Here is an 18,033-nt window from a genome sequence, read left to right on the forward strand (position 1 = left end):
CTGATTTGACAGACACATGCATGTATACATTCATTTTCATGCACATTTAAATTCATACTACTCACATTAACTAAATGTATAAACCAGTGAACAAAAACAAACTGTCCATTACAGTTAGGGTTTCAAATGGAGGGTATATTACTGGAAACCTTCAAAGTTGACCAGTAAACTACCAGAATGTTTGTAGTAACTTTTTAAAGGATTAAATGTAATTTATCACAAGACATCTAGTGGACCTTTTGGGTACTTCAGATTACCACAGGTGTCTGTCATTATCTCTGGCCATCTGTGTGGCCTTCTCGCATGTAAAACATTTAAAATACTCAAATAAGATGATTCAAAAATTATACAAATCTGTAAAGCATTATCCTAAATATAAACCAGCAATTTAATGAATACCATTGGTGTTTAATATGAGAGTTTCAACATAAAATATCCTTTATATTTTCTTTACACACTTTTATTTATTTTACTATTTGAATATGTATTTGTAAATTTTTTGGTGCCAAACTGGTGGCAGTTGTGAAAAAAATCTATAGTTGGAAGAGTTGCAGAGTTTCAGAGTTAACAGAAAAACCTCTTTAAGGAATACCTGGGATAGGATAAAGTAATCCTTCTAACCCCCCCCCCCCCCCAAAAAAAGATATAGATGTACTATTGTAAAGTGGTTGTTCCACTGGATATCATAAGGTGAATGCACCAATTTGTAAGTCGCTCTGGATAAGAGCGTCTGCTAAATGACGTAAATGTAAATGTAAAATAATGTCATTGTTGATTAGATGCTTTTTAAAATTAAATCAGGCAATTTTCTCTTCAACCATAGTCTATCCACTAGAAATTCATGGACAATATGGACACATATCTAAAAAATGATTACTGCATATGAATACATTTTTTCAAAAGTTATTCAAGTATAAATTACCAAAGTTACCATTGCCATAGATTACCTGTTAATTAATCTGCCAATTTTGGTAAATTACCAGTATGCAACCCTAATTACAATAGAAACACTCCCATGAACAGTACCACCAACTTCCCACCTGAACCCAGATTTCTCATAAAAAGCAGGTTTACTCAATAGTCTCTTTTCTTCATTTGGGCTTGACTGTCCAAAACTCCCACAATGCACTCTGGTAGACACCAATGGTTAAGGTCATAATCCAGTGGGTGGCAGAATACAACGGCTTGATGATGATGCTGTTGTCAGTGTGAATAACCTATTAGATAATGTATGGTAGTATAGTTCTGCAGTATAATTCTGCAATATATTTCTGTAGTATAGCTATGTAGTGTAGTTATGCTGTGTAGTTCTGTAGTATAGTTATGTAGTGTATTTCTGTAGTATAGTTATCTAGTATATTTATGGAATATAGTTCTGCAGTATAGTTATGTAGTATAGTTCTGCAGTGTAGTTCTGTAGTATAGTTCTCTAGTATGGTTCTCTAGTATGGTTTTGCAGTATAGTTCTGCGGTGTAGTTCTGCGGTGTAGTTCTGCGGTGTAGTTCTGCAGTAAAGTTCTCTAGTATAGTTCTGCAGTATAGTTCTGTAGTATAGTTCTGTCAATCTTTATTAGTAGAGTACACACTCATGAATATAAACTCCAGTAGATGATGTTGAACAGCAGGTAGGTCATGGGGAAGATGACTCTGGAGTAGGAGTCGATCATGTAGCTGTTACTCATGATGAAGCTGAGGTTGTGTTTGATGGATTTTTTGCGTCGTAGCCTGGTGCCCTCTGTGGGCGGGGGCTCTGCAGCGGAGTTCCTCGACGTGGCCGTCCGACTGCGCTCTGTGTTGGGGGTGCTGGGCAGCTCTGGGAAGGGTGTCAGGTCAATGTCATTGTCATGGTAACATCCATCAAAAGCCATAGTTTGAGTGGCATTGAAATCTGCAGGGATCTGTGGAGAGAGGAGGGAATTTACGGTACATGATTTTCTGACAGTGGAACACATTAAGACCAGTAGGGGGAGATACAGACATAGTTAGTGTCACAGCCTAATTTGGTGCCATTATTGTGGCTCTGACATTGTGGTAGTATGGGTATATTCCATATTTTATAATACACCAATTTACAGGAACCCAACTGTGACTTATTTGACCCCATACTCTATAAGTTTCAGTGACCTTTCCCCCCTTGAGCTTCTTCATCTCCTCCACAGTGGTGAAGTAGTTGACAGCGGCGTACTCAATGACGGACAGGAAGACGAACAGAAAGCTGGCCCACAGGTAGATGTCCACAGCTTTTACATAAGACACCTGAGGCATGGAGGCTGACACGCCTGTGATGATGGTGGACATGGTCAGAACTGTTGTGATACCTGGAGGGGGAGAGAAAAAAAAGGGAGATTAGTTGAGGCTGATCTTTAAAAATACAGGACCATGTCAACATAGACAAACCTTGTGTAAAATAGGTTGAATTTGTATCTTTGAAACAACGTCAAGACCTTTAACTTTAAATCCACTATAAAAAATATATAAGCTGGGAGAATTGATCTATATCTACAGCAAACTTTTTCTCCTCAATTCCGTGATATCTAATTGGTAGTTACAGTCTTGTCCCATCACTGCAACTCCCGTACGGACTTGGGAGAGGCGAAGGTCGAGAACCATGCGTCCTCTGAAACACGACCCTGCCAAGCTGCACTGCTTCTTGACACACTGGTCGCTTAACCCGGAAGCCAAAGGGTTGGAGGAAACACCATACAACTGGTGACCGAGGTCAGCTTGCAGGCACCTGGCCCGCCACAAGGAGTCGCTAGAGCGCAATGGGACAAGGACATCCCGGCCAGCCAAACCCTCCCCTAACCCAGATGACGCTGGGCCAATCATGGGTCTCCTGGTCACGGCTGGAACTATCCAAGTAGACACATGTAAATGTTGATATTTGGTTGTGGTGTCAACCAAACACAATTCAATATTATTTTTCTAATATAGTAAATAGCCTTAACTTCAGGCTATCTTAAACAATTTATTTTATTTACTGAACCTTTATTTAACCAGGCAAGTCAATTAAGAACAAAACTAATGTGACATTCAACCTTAAAGTATGTTTTTGTGGACTGTAGTGTACTGTAGTATTAACTGTAATGTTTTTGTGTTATTATCTTTGCCATAGAAGTGTGGGCTTTCTCCTTGAGGAAACCTACTGGAGAAATACTGAAAGAGCACATTTTCCATAACCTGTAGGTAGGACTGGAGTCTGAACGAATAGTTCAGCGCTTCCGCTCTTTTCTATAACGTGTATGGAACACAATCTATGCTCTATACTTGGCATGTACTTATGGGTGGCACAAATTGTGATATGGCAGAGAGGAATAGGCAGGGTATATGCAAATTCAATATTGTAGTATTTACTTTAGTGTACTGTTTTTGAAGACATTACCGTAGTATTTACTACAGTGTTTTTTGGGGGATAATATTGTAGTATTTACAATAGTATTCTACTACAACATTATATAGTAAGTACTACACATGATCGAAGGATACTACAGTATGTAGTATAGTATTTTACAGTATACTACAGTTTACTACAGAATTCTACAGTAAGTACTGTAGTATTGAGTGTTGCAGAGTGAAATAAGGCCAGCCTTTGTTGCGGCATCATGATCCTCCAGCAACCTGCCGTACTCCCAGCACACCCCCCCCCCCCTCCCCTCACACACACACACACCCTGCTGCATTAGCAAAGTCAACATCTATTCACAAATCTGAGTGCAGCATTTACTCTCTCCTTTTATCTCGCTCTCTCTTGCTCTTCCCTCGCCCTCCCTTTTTCTCTTTCTCTCCTAAACAAATACGCAAACAAGCTCTTACACACATGCACACACAGGGACCTCGCCTGATACAGGCGACTTTAGTCACGCGCAGAACTGAAATGCTTTGTCACCGTGCTCAGTTTCAGTTGTCCTCTCTCTGGGTTAATGAGTCTCTGAGCAGTTCTGCTCTACTGTCAAAGCAGCAGGTTCACGTTCACTCGCCCACATAAAAGGAACACAACAGGAAATTGTTGCACAACCTCCCCCCCCTTTCACCTTACAGTAATCACAGAGATGTGACATGACTGAGTAAGGTAAAGCCCCACCACCCACTTTACTTTCTGGAGATGAATCAAGTATTTTGTACAGAAAAGGATGGCTTTGTGATCCGTCTCTGCTCAGTCTTTAAGCTTTGATTATTTTCTGGAGATCCCCCTCAAAACCCCACATACTAGTGAGAGTATCAGTACTGTACCCAGTGAGACCCGGGCGGGCACAGCCCTCCTGTCAATCCAGAAGGACACCCAGGAGAGCATCACCATCAGCATGGTGGGGAAATAGGTCTGCAGCATGAAGAAGAAGATGTGCCTCCTGAGGATGAAGTTTATGTAGAGCCTGTTATACCAACCTGAGAGAGAGAGAGAGAGAGACAGAGAGAGAGAGAGAGAGAGAGAGAGAGAGAGAGAGAGAGAGAGAGAGAGAGAGAGCAGGGATCTGATATCTCGTTTTTGGTGGAACAGTTTACTCACCATCCTTCTGGGTAATCAGAGGTCATTATGAAACACAGGAGGGTATCTAGTCAAAATTATAGTCACATGGGACATCACATGGCTATGATGTAATGGACACTAGAACTACTGAGAGTTTAGCAGGATTCCACACTGACACTCTGTGGAGGAAAATCCCCTAACCTCTCCCTGTCCTCAGGCTGTCAGAGTGGAATCAGAAGCAGGAGGGTTTGGGGTGTTGGCTTTGGATCTTACAGAGCCGTTTTACATAATAATAAGGAGGAGTAGGACAGAGGAACAGCACCGTAGGCCCCTATGCATCAGGCTACAAAACAAGCACACATACCCGTGCTGCTGTAGAAGGCAAGCCCGTAGGAAGGGTGGAATTCTTCAATAAAAAACTGTGAGAGAACGATCTCATCAGTCCTTAATGAATCGTTCCCGTTCTTCCAGTAGAGCATGAGGTCGTTCTCATTGTATGCATCTTCAAGAGAGGAGAGAACAGGGGGAGAAGGTGACTCCTTCATGTGGCCTCTCTTAGAAGAATCATGGGCTATGTCCCTCAGAGGAGAGGAGACACTGAGATTCACTACTACCACCTCTCGTCTGAGACCAGACCCATGCTTTCTGTGTGTGCGTGTGCATGTACGTGCATGCGCGTGCGTGCGTGTTCATTTGCCGATCATTTGTGTGTGTCTGTGCGTGTGTCTGTCTGTTTGTCTGTGTGTCTGTGTTCTAGTCTGGGTAAGGTGCACTGCCTCCTGAGGTTGGGTTTAACACAATCACGACAATTGCAACATCAGTGTGATAGAATGTCTCTGATGAGAAATGACCGACTTCAATTTAACTGTAGCTGCTGCTCCTTATAAGGATGAATCAGGACAGGTAAATCCTGCATCAAAAAGACATGCATTACAGACACAAACTGAGCTGACCACGACTTTTGATTGTTATTTAGCCTATATGAAGAGAGGGTCAATGCTACCTTATGTGCTTATTGTGTTGTACGTAGACATATGTTAGGTCTATGTGAGGACGTACATGGCATTACACCCAGGGCAACCACATAGCCTCATTGTTTTATACTCACAGCTCTCCAGTTCCAGAGAGCATTTCTGTGTGTCCAAAGGAAAACTACTGAAGTCCATGGCGCAAAGAGCAGTCACAGTGATCCTGAAACACAGTGCCTAGTTAACGATACAGCAGTTGCAGAAAACATACCGTGGCAACATAACGGGGTCTGCAGAGAGATCAGAACTCTCTCTATGATTGGTGATGCACTTCCTCTTTTCTTGTTGATATTGTAGGCTGAAAGACACAAGATGGTCTACTCCCCCATGTTACTTTTGTGTACAAAGCACCAATACTATAGAATATTACATGCTAAAGGCCTTATGGTCCCCGTGTTAAAGGAGGGCCATTCTCTGTGTACCTGACACTGTAGAGAATGTTGCCGTCAGGGTACACCCTCAACATGATGTTCTCCATGGTCGTGTCATGGATGAAGGAACGTTTGGAGTGGACAAAGAACACATCCGGCACCCAGATCTTCTTCACCAGCCGAGCGTCAAATGTCCGGCTCTTTTTGCTGCTGGAAGGAAAGGCCAGCCGGTCGTCCTGCCAGTAGTGTCTCAGGTACAGAGTCATGGTGAAGTCCTGCACAAACACACCAAAGCTCAGGTCCAATGGACAAACTATCACAATCAAAATGTGGGTAATTGCGCAATGATGGCAGTAAGACTCAATAATGGTTCACCCAGATTCTTTGTATATAGGGTGACGAGCAACAGGATCATGCAGGTTAATAGTGTTTACAGTGCTAGTGTTAATTGTGACCAGAACATCAATGATCCATTAAAGTTAGAGTCTAGATCATAATGGAAACAATAACATAACTGTCACAGTCTTGGAAATTAACGGACCAAGGCACAGAGTGATTATAGTTCCACATATTTATTTAAGTGACACTAACAAAATAACAACACTTACAAAGACCATGAGGACATAGTGCCCAGACACACTAACAAACAATCAATATCCCACAAAACACAGGTGGGGAAATAGCTACTTAAATATGGTTCCCAATCAGAGGCAACGATAAACAGCTGCCTCTAATTGGGAACCACATTAGCACCAACATAGAAATAGATATACTAGATCACCCCCTAGTCACGCCCTGACCTACTACACCATAGAGAACCAAGGGCTCTCTATGGTCAGGGCGTGACAATAACAATAAAGTGGTCATCCTGCCTCTGTTTTGGTAAAAAGCTGAGGGAGAGGCGTGGAGAAATGTGACCACTCTTAAATGGACGCAAGGACTGACCATCCACGATATCAAAATGATAGTTTTAAACGTGTTTGGAGGCTATATAGTGTTTGTTTACATTTACATTGTTTACAAACATTGGAGTAAAACACCGTATTATTCTGGGTTCTGACGGGCTATGACCGCATGACTAAGCTTATGAGGCATTTATAAGTTATATTCTTCAAGAATTAACAGGTGTAAAAAAAATATGTAGCAACTCAGTATTCTAGCTTCAAAATCAATATATGTTTTGACTGTTATGCCCCGACATTAAATTGGGGGCAATAGAGTGGAACGGGGTTCCAGTGTGAGAGAGAGCATGAGAAGTTGTCTTACTGTGTGTGAGAAAGAGAGTGAATGGCAGTGTGTTAGTCACATACACCGTTTAAGATGCTTATAGACACTTACCATGTTGACTTCAGATATACTGTCAATGCTTTCCACCTGCACGTCTATGCCCACAGGAATAGCTGCCCCTACAAGGGTGAGTAAACAGCCCAAATCAGTAAACAGCTTGAGATTTCATACGTCTATCCTGACAGGGCAAGCGCATTGAATGTTAGGCTTTTGGCCGTGTCATAGTCATATGGTAGTCGTGACGCAAGGCCTTAGAATGTCTGACTCAGCCGGAACGACCTTTTATGACCCAGCCTCACTGGTTTTGATTAGCCTAAGACCTATCACCCATATATCATCTCATCTGTCTGCATGTGGTCTTACTTACACCAGGGTTTTTTTTTAAATTTAAATATCCTCTCTAAGGCCTAAATATTTGTAAATCAACCCAAACACTATAAAGTTAAGACAAACAGATAGTCAATAAGAGAAAACCCCAAACAATGGTTTCACAGAGGATCTTGGCGCTATGCTGGGTCTCAAAGGACATCCCTGAAACCCTGTGGTCCCACTGGAGGCTGTGGTGTTGAAGGACTACATCAGCTAAGCCCTATGTTGTGATTAATTATCCTGTCCATTTCCACGTAGATGCAGGGTCATGACATCACTCTTCACGCTAAACACAGCTGCAGGCTAATGGGCCCCACACAACGTCAAAGACACACCAGTAGTCCCACACCTCCCCTCCAGACAGACACAGCCTTCTCCTCACTCAGGGACGCAAGAGATGCCGTGTCAGCCAATCTCACGAATGGCTTTTCTCTCCTTGTCTCCTTTCCTTCATAAATCCTAATCGTATAATACCTCTTGCATTAATCTACAATCAAGTCACAGCCATCTATAATCACAGCGTTGGTCAGGAGATTTTCCTGATCATGTGACCCGTCCAGAAATAGCTAAAAAAGGGTTCTTCGGCTGTCCTTAATTTCAATTCCACCAGATCTACAGTTGTCTGTGACCTGCCCAATTTAATTTCAACGTTGCAGGGATTATCTTCCTCAATCAACCCCACGTCGCTTAGACCACACAGACACAAACACAGACAACGCACAGAGATAGTTCGGAATAGAAAACGTCCAAATGGAAACACAAATGGACAGAAATCCATAACATGCCATCACACTATATTTACAAATATGTACCTAAACAGTCATTAGTACTGCCTACGACATAGAATGTTATGTAAATACATGTTTCAATGACAGTTGATTTACAGTGGGACCCCACACACTGACACACATGCAAGCATTCATAAACGTGATCAATAGTTCATTATAAACTGGGTGGTTTGAGCCCTGAACGCTGATTGGCTGAAAGCCATGGTATATCAGACTGTATACCACGGGTATGACAAAACATTCCTTTTTACTGCTCTAATTACGTTGGTAACCAGTTTATAATAGCAATAAGGCACCTCGGGGTCTGTGGTATATTGCCAATATACCACGGCTAAGGGCTGTATCCAGTAGAGTAGTGGCCTGAGGGAACACACTTAATGTTTTGTGAAAAGTGTTGTGAAATGGAATGTCACGTAATATTTTGAACTGTATATAACTGTCTTAATGTTACTGGACCCCACGAAGACTAGATGCCTTGGCAGCATCTAATGGGGATCCTTAATAAATCCAAATACAAAATCCAGGCACTCCGCGTTGCATCGTGCATAAGAACAGCCCTTAGCCGTGTTATATTGGCCATATACCACACCACATCGGGCCTTATTGCTTAAATCTAACACTGTCTGATCATCACCCAATGAACACACTGCTGTAGTACTGTATGCATGGTACTCTTTGCTGTCCTGGACTTTCCAATAAGATGCAGCATTTGGTATTGTTTCAGAAAGCGTGGCCCATAATCCAGATTACTCTAGTTCTAAAAACATCTGTGTACTCGGCCGCAGGCTGTCATTGTCTGCTAGGCTCTGCAGACAATCTGGGTCAGTGACTTTTTGGTTCCATGAGAGAGAATACAAGCTAGCGTCAAATTCTGCCTCTTACAGAACCTAAACTCTGTGGCACGTTATGGACTATCTATAATTCTATATCTGTAACAAATGATGGTAGGTAGAGCTCTATTACTCCCCCCCCTTTCCTCTTCCCTCTCTCTGATAATGACCCTTGATTTTCCCCATTCAGGCTTAATTAATGAGTCCAACCCAACACGTGGTGGGAAAAAGCACACACATCCAAACCACACATTATCATAGTTCAACCACATGAAAATATGTTGATTGCCCACCAGGCCAAAGGACATTGGGTGGGTGGTCTTACCTCCAAAGCCAGGCCGCATTGCAAAGTCATGGTCCTCGATTCGGAGCAGCTGTTCAGATTTAATTAGCAGGGACTTGGTGCTGTCAGACTTCTTCATCTTAAAGTCTATTCGTCTGCGGAGCAAAGAGGACACAGATCGGCATATCAGATGTTTTATTTCCTAAGAAATACACACTCACACCAAATGGCACACACGCGCGCACACTAAAGGAAGCGACATCTGCTCTGGGGTTTTTGCTGTTGAGAATAATTAACTGCACTTTAACCATCTGATTAAAACCAGAAGTAAGAGTATACGTGACGTGAGAGCTCTTCGCTAATGATTTAGCAGCAAACTGAGTCAGTGCTATTGATGGTTCAATAATTGGTCCTGGGAGATTATATAGACTTCCCAAAACTCTCACATAACAGTTAGTCTGGGTCAAAGGACATAATGAATACCTCCAATTTGGTTGACAACACACTCTGCATCATCACTCGCAAAGTTTCTAAATAGCATCATACGATAAACTGCCGTAAACTGATATTCTCATTTTCATAAGACATAAATATGTCTGCTCTAACAAATCATTCCCATACCACCCAAACACAATCATCTCCCCTATTATTGCTAATGATATTCAAGTGTACAGTCAAACCCCTTATTAACACAACCCCCCCCCCCCCCCTATCATTACCCACAAACTACTGCTATTCTCTTACGGGGTGCCCCCACCACAGCTTCCCTGACATTACCTCTAAGCCCATGTGGTCACCTCACCTGCCCTTTATCCAGAATGCACTGCTGTAACGTCATCTGTCCCAGCACACATTGGAGATCATGCATGCCACCATGGTAAATTCACCATCAATATTCTATTTTTTTTTATTCATAAAGGTTTGATTAATACCGACGATTCAAGAATAGTATTATGTGATGAACAATACATCTCCCCAAAATGACCTTTTAACCATATCAATCAGAAAACAGATGAACAGAACAGTAACATCCTGTGGTGTGTGTACTACCAAATGTAACTTTCTACCAGAACTAAACACAATCCGCTTTCAAACCAAACAGAACAGATAAGCAAACTGAACCCTTGACAAGAACATGAGACAACAACTCCAGTGGGACCGCACCCCTAAACTCTGGCTCACCCTCCATGTTGGTTCTTGCTGTTCTCCCCAAGGTACACGTCCTTGTGCCTCATCTTGTTGGGTTGGTGGCTGCCGTTGAGCAGCGTGACAGGCCACAGCCAGGCCAGGCACATCAGCCTGAAGGCCAGGAGCACCAGGTTCATGTCTGAGGCTGGAAGAGCAGAAGCAACCAGGAGGTGCTCCCACTGCGTCTTGAGTCTATCTCCCAGAAATCCTCCAGGTCAGTGGGACGCCACAACTGTCCCCGTCCGGCGGCCCATCCATATCCCAGCAGCAACCATATACACCTCACCAAAAACACACGCAGAGCTCTGAAAGAGCTGTGTTATCCAACCCTCTGTTACATGCTGCACGTTGATCCAGGCATCCAATGATCGGCTCCAGTGCCACAAAACTTTCCCCCAGCTTGTGTTTTCGCCTGCCCGTGCCCTAGTGCCAGTTCCCCTGACTCGTGTTTCTATGCTACTCAGGGCACATCCTGTTGTTCCTGCCCTCCTCTCTCCACTCCCTCTGATTAAAACCAAATATCAATATATTCATATAATGACAAAGGAATGACGTTAATTCCTCTGTAATCTTCTTATCTGTGGTCGCTGAAATCTTTCAGTAACCTACAAACTGGAGCCAGGGGAGGGCAGGGAGTGGATAATACACCCAACAGTTTCTAATCAGGATTTTTTTCTCCCCCCCAGATAAAAAGAAAAAGCTTGTAGCCCACATTCAGTGTATGCATCAAGGGTTTTCCATGGAATTGCATGGAGATTGTGATGGCAACAGGAATAGATTTCAACACACAGTGATCTTCAGAAGTATTGGGACAGTGACACATTTTTGTTGTTGTTTTGGCTCTGTACTCCAGCAGTGTGGATTTTAACTGATACCAAAAGTATTGGGACAAATTCACTTATAGGTGTATTAAACTAGTCAAAAGTTTAGCATTTGGTCCCATATTCCTAGCATGTAATGATTACATCAAGCTTGTGACTCTACAAACTTGTTTCTACGTTAATGTTGACTCTACAATGATTAGTGATAGTCCTGAATTAATTGTGAATGATGATGAGTGAGAAAGTTAGACGCATAATATCATACCATGTTTAGAAACATATTCTATTGTTATTTACAATAAAAGTGATTCCAAAATGACACAATACATTATTTACCATTAATTTTTATTGGGCACAAAATAAAAAAATCTGAAACACAACCAAAACAAACAGAAAATGCATCCAACAAGTGTGTAGAGTCACAAACTTGATGTAATCATTGCGTGCTAGGAATATGGGACCAAATAGTACACTTTTGACTACTTTAATACACCTAGAAGGGAATTTGTCCCAATACTTTTGCTCCTCTAAAATTACAAGAAGTGCTGTAATTTATAAACGGTTCACCCAATATGGATTCAAATACCCTCAAATTAAAGCTCACAGTCTGCACTTTAACCCCATAGTCCAATGTGCTGGAGTAAAGCGACAAAACAACACAAAATGTGTCACTGTCCCAATACATTTGGAGTTCACTGTATGTCTGTTCCACATGCTTATTCTGAACTAATTTGTATAAAAGCTGCTATGCTTTTTGGATAGCTTCTATGGATTTCTTTAAACCACTGACTGTAAAAGAGGTTTATATATGCCAGTATTTTCAGTTGCTTTTCTGTCTGCACAACAACACTATTTATTGTACTCCTGTAAACCAACCCTGTTTTCAGTGTCTCCCAAATGCCAGTGATTTAAACCTCACTGTCATGCACTCTGCTACCCCCAAATATTTACATCATATCACTTCATCCTCCTAGACCCTCCTCTTAACATCTGCAAAGCATCAACATCCAGCTAATCTGGAAGAATGTGGATAGACTGCCGAATGCCAACCATTGTATGTTGAGCATCTGTGAGACAAAATGAGGTGAGGGAGAGATAGAGGAGCTATATTTGAGATAATGAGCACGGATAAGGAAAGAGGAACAGAGACCTCCAAATTGGTGGATTATTACAGGAATATTAATAAGTAATAGTGTTTACAAGGGCATAAGCATGGGTGGGTTTGGCCCAGGCCCGTCCACTGGGGAGCCAGGCCCACCCAATCAGATTTTTTTTCTTCTCTACTTGACAGTGTTCCAAATGGGACATAATTAGTATTTTTACCTAAACACAGTACTTTACTTGGGCAGGAGCTCACTGGAGCTGATTACCAGCGCCTAAAATGTTCTTCTGCTTGAGATCCTGCACCTCCTATAGAATATTAGCTCAAAAGTATTGAGGAGTCCCTGTGCCCGAGAACGCCAAGGTAACCTGCCTAAATGACTACTGCCCTGGAGCACTCACATCTGTAGCCATGAAGTGCTTTGAAAGGCTGGTCATGGCTAAAATCAACACCGTCATTCTGGAAACCCTAGACCCACTCCAATTCACATACTGCCCCAACAGATCCACAGATGACTCAATCTCAAACTCACTCCACACGGCCCTTTCCCACCTGGACAAAAGGAACACCTATGTGAGAATGCTATTCATTGACTACAGCTCAGCGTTCAACACCATAGTGCCCTCGAAGCTCATCACTAAGCTAAGGACCCTGGGGCTAAACACCTCCCTCTGCAACTGGATCCTGGACTTCCTGACGGGCCGCCCCCCAGGTGGTAAGGGTAGGTAACAACACATCCGACACGCTGATCCTCAACACGGGAGACCCTCACCCCTCAGGGGTGCGTGCTCAGTCCCCTCCTGTACTCCCTATTCACTCATGATTGCATGACCAGGCACGACTCCAACACCATCATCAAGTTTGCAGATGACACAACAGTGGTAGGCCTGATCACCAACAACGATGAGACAGCCTATAGGGAGGAGGTCAGAGACCTGACCGTGTGTTTCCAGGACAACAGCATCTCCCTTAACGTGATCAAGAAAAAGGATATGATTGTGGGCTACAGGAAAAGGAGGACTGAGCACACCCCCATTCTCATTGACGGGGCTGCAGTGGAGCAGGTTGAGAGCTTCAAGTTCCTTGGTGTCCACATCACCAACAAACTAGCATTGTCCAAGCACACTAAGACAGTCGTGAAGAGGGCATGTGTAAGGGGTGCGTACTGGCGGCAGAGAATTCAGGCGCAGGAGAGCAAAACTGATTTACAACGGTGCAGTTTAATAAATAAAACCATCATTAACAGTACAATAAATCAATGGGTAAAACCCTTCACACACCACCATAACGTGCACAAGCACTACAATAAACAATTCCGGACAAGGACAAGGGGGGGAACAGAGGGTTAAAAACACAACTTGTAATGGTGGAATTGAAACCAGGTGTGTGGGAAGACAAGACAAAACAAAACCGGTGATGTCGACTGCCGAATGTCGCCCGAACAAGGAGAGGGACCGACTTCGGAGGAAGTCATGACAGTACCCCCCCCGATGCGCGGCTCCAGCAGAGCGTCGACACCGGCCACGGGGACGACACGGAGGGCGAGGCGCAGGGCGATCCGGATGAAGACGGTGAAACTTCTGCAGCATTAAAGGGTCCAACACGTCCTCGACCGGAACCCAGCACCTCTCCTACGGACCGTACCCCTCCCCCTCTATGAGATACTGAAGGCCACTCGCCCGACGCCTCGAATCCAGTATGCAGCGAACGGAGTATGCCGGGGCCCCCTCGATGTCCAGAGGGGACGAAGAAACCTCCCGCACCTCAGACTCCTGGAGCGGGCCAGCCACCACCGGCCTGAGGACAGACACATGGAACGAGGAACGAGTTAATACGGTAATCGGGGGGAAGCTGTAACCTATAACAAGCCTCGTTCACTCTCCTCAGGAATTTAAATTGCCCCACAAACTGCGGACCCAGCTTCCGGCAGGGCAGGCGGAGGGGCAGGTTTTGGGTCGAGAGCCAGACCCGGTCCCCCCCTCACTGTGGTGGCGGTCTGCGTTCTCTTTTTGGCGCACCACGGCCCGCTGAAGGTGAACACGGACAGCTTCCCATGTCTCCTCCTCGCTCCTGAACCAGTCGTCCACCGCAAGAGCCTCGGTCTGACTCTGATGCCAAGGCGCCAGAACCGGCTGGTACCCCAGTACGCACTGAAGGGAGAGAGGTTAGTGGAGGAGTGGCGAAGCGGGTTCTGTGCCATCTCGGCCCAGGGCATGAACGCCGCCCACTCCCCTGGCCGGTCCTGGCAATAGGACCGCAGAAAGCTGCCCACATCCTGGTTTACTCTCTCCACCTGCCCATTACTCTCGGGGTGAAACCCTGAAGTCAGGCTGATCGAGACCCCAGATGTTCCATGAACGCCTTCCAGACCCTAGATGTGAACTGGGGATCTCGATCAGACACTATATCCTCAGGCACCCCATAGTGCCGGAAGACATGCGTAAATAAGGCCTCCGCAGTCTGTAGGGCCGTAGGGAGACCGGGCAGAGGGAGGAGACGACAGGACTTCGAGAACCGATCCACAACAACCAGGATCGCGGTGTTACCCTGTGAGGGGGGAGGTCGGTTAGAAAATCCACCAACAGGTGCGACCAAGGCTGTTGTGGAACGGGTAAGGGGTGTAGCTTCCCTCTGGGCAGGTGCCTAGGAGCCTTACACTGGGCGCACACCGAGCAGGAGGAAATATAAACCCTCACATCCTTGGCCAAGGTAGGCCACCAGTACCTCCCGCTCAAACAGCGCACTGTCTGACCGATTCCAGGATGACCAGAGGAGGGTGACGTGTGGGCCCAATAGATCAACCGGTCACAAACAGCAGACGGGACGTACAGACGCCCAGCGGGACACTGGACGGGAGCGGGCTCTTCACGTAACGCCTGCTCAATGTCCGCGTCCAGCTCCCACACTAGTTTCAGAAGAAAGGTCTTTGTTTCTGGCCATTTTGAGCCTGTAATCGAACCCACAAATGCTGATGCTCCAGATACTCAACTAGTCTAAAGAAGGCCAGTTTTATTGCTTTATTAATCAGCACAACAGTTTTCAGCTGTGCTAACATAATTGCAAAAGGGTTTTCTAATGATCAATTAGCCTTTTAAAAGGATAAACTTGGATTAGCTAACACAACTTGCCATTGGAACACAGGAGTGATGGTTGCGGATAATGGGCCTCCAAACGCCTATGTTGATATTCCGTAAAAAATCTGCCGTTTCCAGCTACAATAGTAATTTACAACATTAACAATGTCTACACTGTATTTCTTATCAATTTGATGTTATTTTAATGGACAAAAAAAATGCTTTTCTTTCAAAAACAAGGAGATTTCTAAGTGACCCCAAACTTTTGAACGGTAGTGTATATTATTCATTTATTTTTAATTAAGCATAATGATAATGCCACTAAATTGCTGGGGAAAGCTGTTTCGGGCTTTTGAAAAACGCAAAATTCTCCAACTTCCAGACGGGGGCTTGTGGTATAGGGTAGCCTAATTTAATGATGGCCCTGCTGGCCCTGCCATCAATGGATTTCTGCCCATGCCACTGAATACTATAGTAACAGCACTCTTCTATGATCAAGATCATTCATAGAATACACCTGTGAATATATCCATGAAGGGAATAGAAATGTCCATGTATTCTACATGTTTCTGTATTGGTTGTGTGGATTATAAGGTTGGACTAAAATAGTGGTCTCATAGCTGCTTTTATATTACTAGATATTGGCTGTGCAATGTCCATAGTTCAAGGCTATCAGTGCATGTTTTCCAGTTATTTAAAACAATGATTTCCTTTACTGACTAATGTAGGCCAGTCATGAATGTCAGGCCAGTTAAATGTTGGCTCTTATCAACCAGAGAGTCTGCTAATGTCACCACAAGGGGTTTGGATTACTGCTGGTAATATTCATAGGTATAATTGCCTAGGAATGGATGGAAACAAGGTTTAGTCACTGGAATATAACCAGAATTAAACCATATTACACACAGAGAGAGAAGAAAAGACATTATAGTGATGACTAAACACACATTATTAGAAAATACAAAAAGAATATACCAGAGGAAGTATAAAAGTGAGTCAGGAAAAGACTGGTAGAGAATCAATGATCAAATGAAAGCGCCCACAGCATAATCCCAGTCCAGTGGCATGCTCCTTTAATCTGGGATTAGCGTTGATTGAGGGCAGAGATGAGTGCTGCCATCTTTAAGAGGCATTGACGTGGAGCTGGGGGTTTCCCCTCACACGCGCCTCCTAAGGACCGTAAAGGAGAGGTGTAGCTACACATCATGGAGTAAATACATGATCATCTCTCAATCACACACTTTAGTGCTCACTGTTGGTTGATCTTGGCAACAGAGTGAGGCCTCCACACTAAAACATGTTTGCTATGATAGACAGATACTCTGGCGTATTAAAACCCTAACCACTCATTATTGACACACAATTCTGCTTTGAAATGATCGTGCGTTTCTTCTGTGCTCATCTCTGTTTATCAGCTACTATGGGATAAGTAGGACATTTATCATTAGTGACTCATCATAATGTGACATTGTTATGGTTTTATTTCACCCCTTGGAGGCCAATGACACTGAACACAAGGAACTAACGTGAGAAAACATGTTGCATCATCCAATGTGAGGGCAAACTTCCTGAAAGGTTCCTGAACATTAGGTGCAGTCAGCCACAACAATAAGTAGATTAGGATTCAGGTTTAGTGTGGTCTGTGATCGTGTGTGTATAACACAGTGACAGTAGTGCCCAGTGGGAGGCAGACAGAAACAATAGTGACTGAATATGTTCCACATTGAACTATAATTGGCCTTGTGGTTAACCTCATGCCTGCCTGCTGGTGGCAGGGCACTGTGACATCCCACTTTTCTTGTCCAGACCAGTTCTCTATGATTAATAAAGGTATTGAAGGCTTGAGGGATAAGGAACATGCCTTTCACGGAACTAGAAGATACAAGAAAAATATACTGTTTCAGGGGAAACTACAATATGAAAAGAGCAGTATACCTAGTCTACTGTGTGCGCAGTTATTACTCAGAGAAGGTGTGAGATGTTAAAGTGGTGACATACAGAGTGACATTGATTTCTTTCCATCAGATGACAAGAGATTCTATGAGGCACTGAGTGTGAGTGGTGGGGAGGTCTGACCGGGAGATAAGAGGGAAAGAGGCATTTCCAAGTAACACAGTGTAACCATTGATTGCACCGTGCCTCGATGTCTCTGTAGATGGGTTTGTATTTCAGAAAAGCCTGTCTGCCCTGCCGCTCCCTCCTTCTCGCTCTCCCTTCCTCTTACAGTCCCTCTCTTCTCACTGTGAGAGGAGCTAGTTTCTCTGACAGGGAAACTGCTTTTCTGCTCTGACACAAGTGGTTCCAGGTGGGCCCTTTCGTATGTCTGCGGCAGTGAGTTTCAGACTCATTGGCTCTCATTTGTATTGGCTCTCATTTGTGTTTACAAGGATATATTCCACCTGGATCCTTTAAAGTGACGCAAAGCAA

The 18,033-nt window shown here is 43.9% G+C and overlaps 1 protein-coding gene and 1 non-coding gene across 2 annotated transcripts; both read right to left on the minus strand.

The window, feature by feature from the left end:
- Positions 1-1,532: 1,532 nt before the first annotated feature.
- Positions 1,533-11,087, minus strand: LOC115154761 (gamma-aminobutyric acid receptor subunit rho-3). Its single transcript, XM_029701311.1, has 9 exons — positions 10,604-11,087; positions 9,464-9,576; positions 7,203-7,270; positions 5,916-6,139; positions 5,574-5,656; positions 4,830-4,967; positions 4,231-4,383; positions 2,125-2,318; positions 1,533-1,898 (listed from the first exon to the last, which is right to left on the minus strand). The coding sequence occupies exons 1-9, from the start codon at positions 10,744-10,746 to the stop codon at positions 1,587-1,589; spliced, it is 1,428 nt and encodes a 475-aa protein (XP_029557171.1). The 5' UTR covers positions 10,747-11,087; the 3' UTR covers positions 1,533-1,586.
- LOC115155101 (U7 small nuclear RNA) lies at positions 3,120-3,172 on the minus strand. The gene has a single exon (XR_003867995.1). It is a non-coding gene; the product is annotated as a U7 small nuclear RNA (small nuclear RNA).
- Positions 11,088-18,033: the final 6,946 nt, after the last annotated feature.

Source organism: Salmo trutta, chromosome 19 (assembly GCF_901001165.1).
Source record: "Salmo trutta chromosome 19, fSalTru1.1, whole genome shotgun sequence".
Taxonomy (NCBI): Eukaryota; Metazoa; Chordata; class Actinopteri; order Salmoniformes; family Salmonidae; genus Salmo; species Salmo trutta.

What these genes read in the sequence shown, in the direction of transcription:
- LOC115154761 (XM_029701311.1), bottom strand. Translation starts at nt 10,746, where the DNA reads ATGAACCTGGTGCTCCTGGCCTTCAGGCTGATGTGCCTGGCCTGGCTG. An exon ending in AATGCGGCCTGGCTTTGGAG is followed by an intron (nt 7,271 to 9,463) that starts GTAAGACCACCC and finishes TCACCCTTGTAG; the next exon opens with GGGCAGCTATTCCTGTGGGC. An exon ending in CTCTCTGGAACTGGAGAGCT is followed by an intron (nt 4,968 to 5,573) that starts GTGAGTATAAAA and finishes CCTCTCTTGAAG; the next exon opens with ATGCATACAATGAGAACGAC.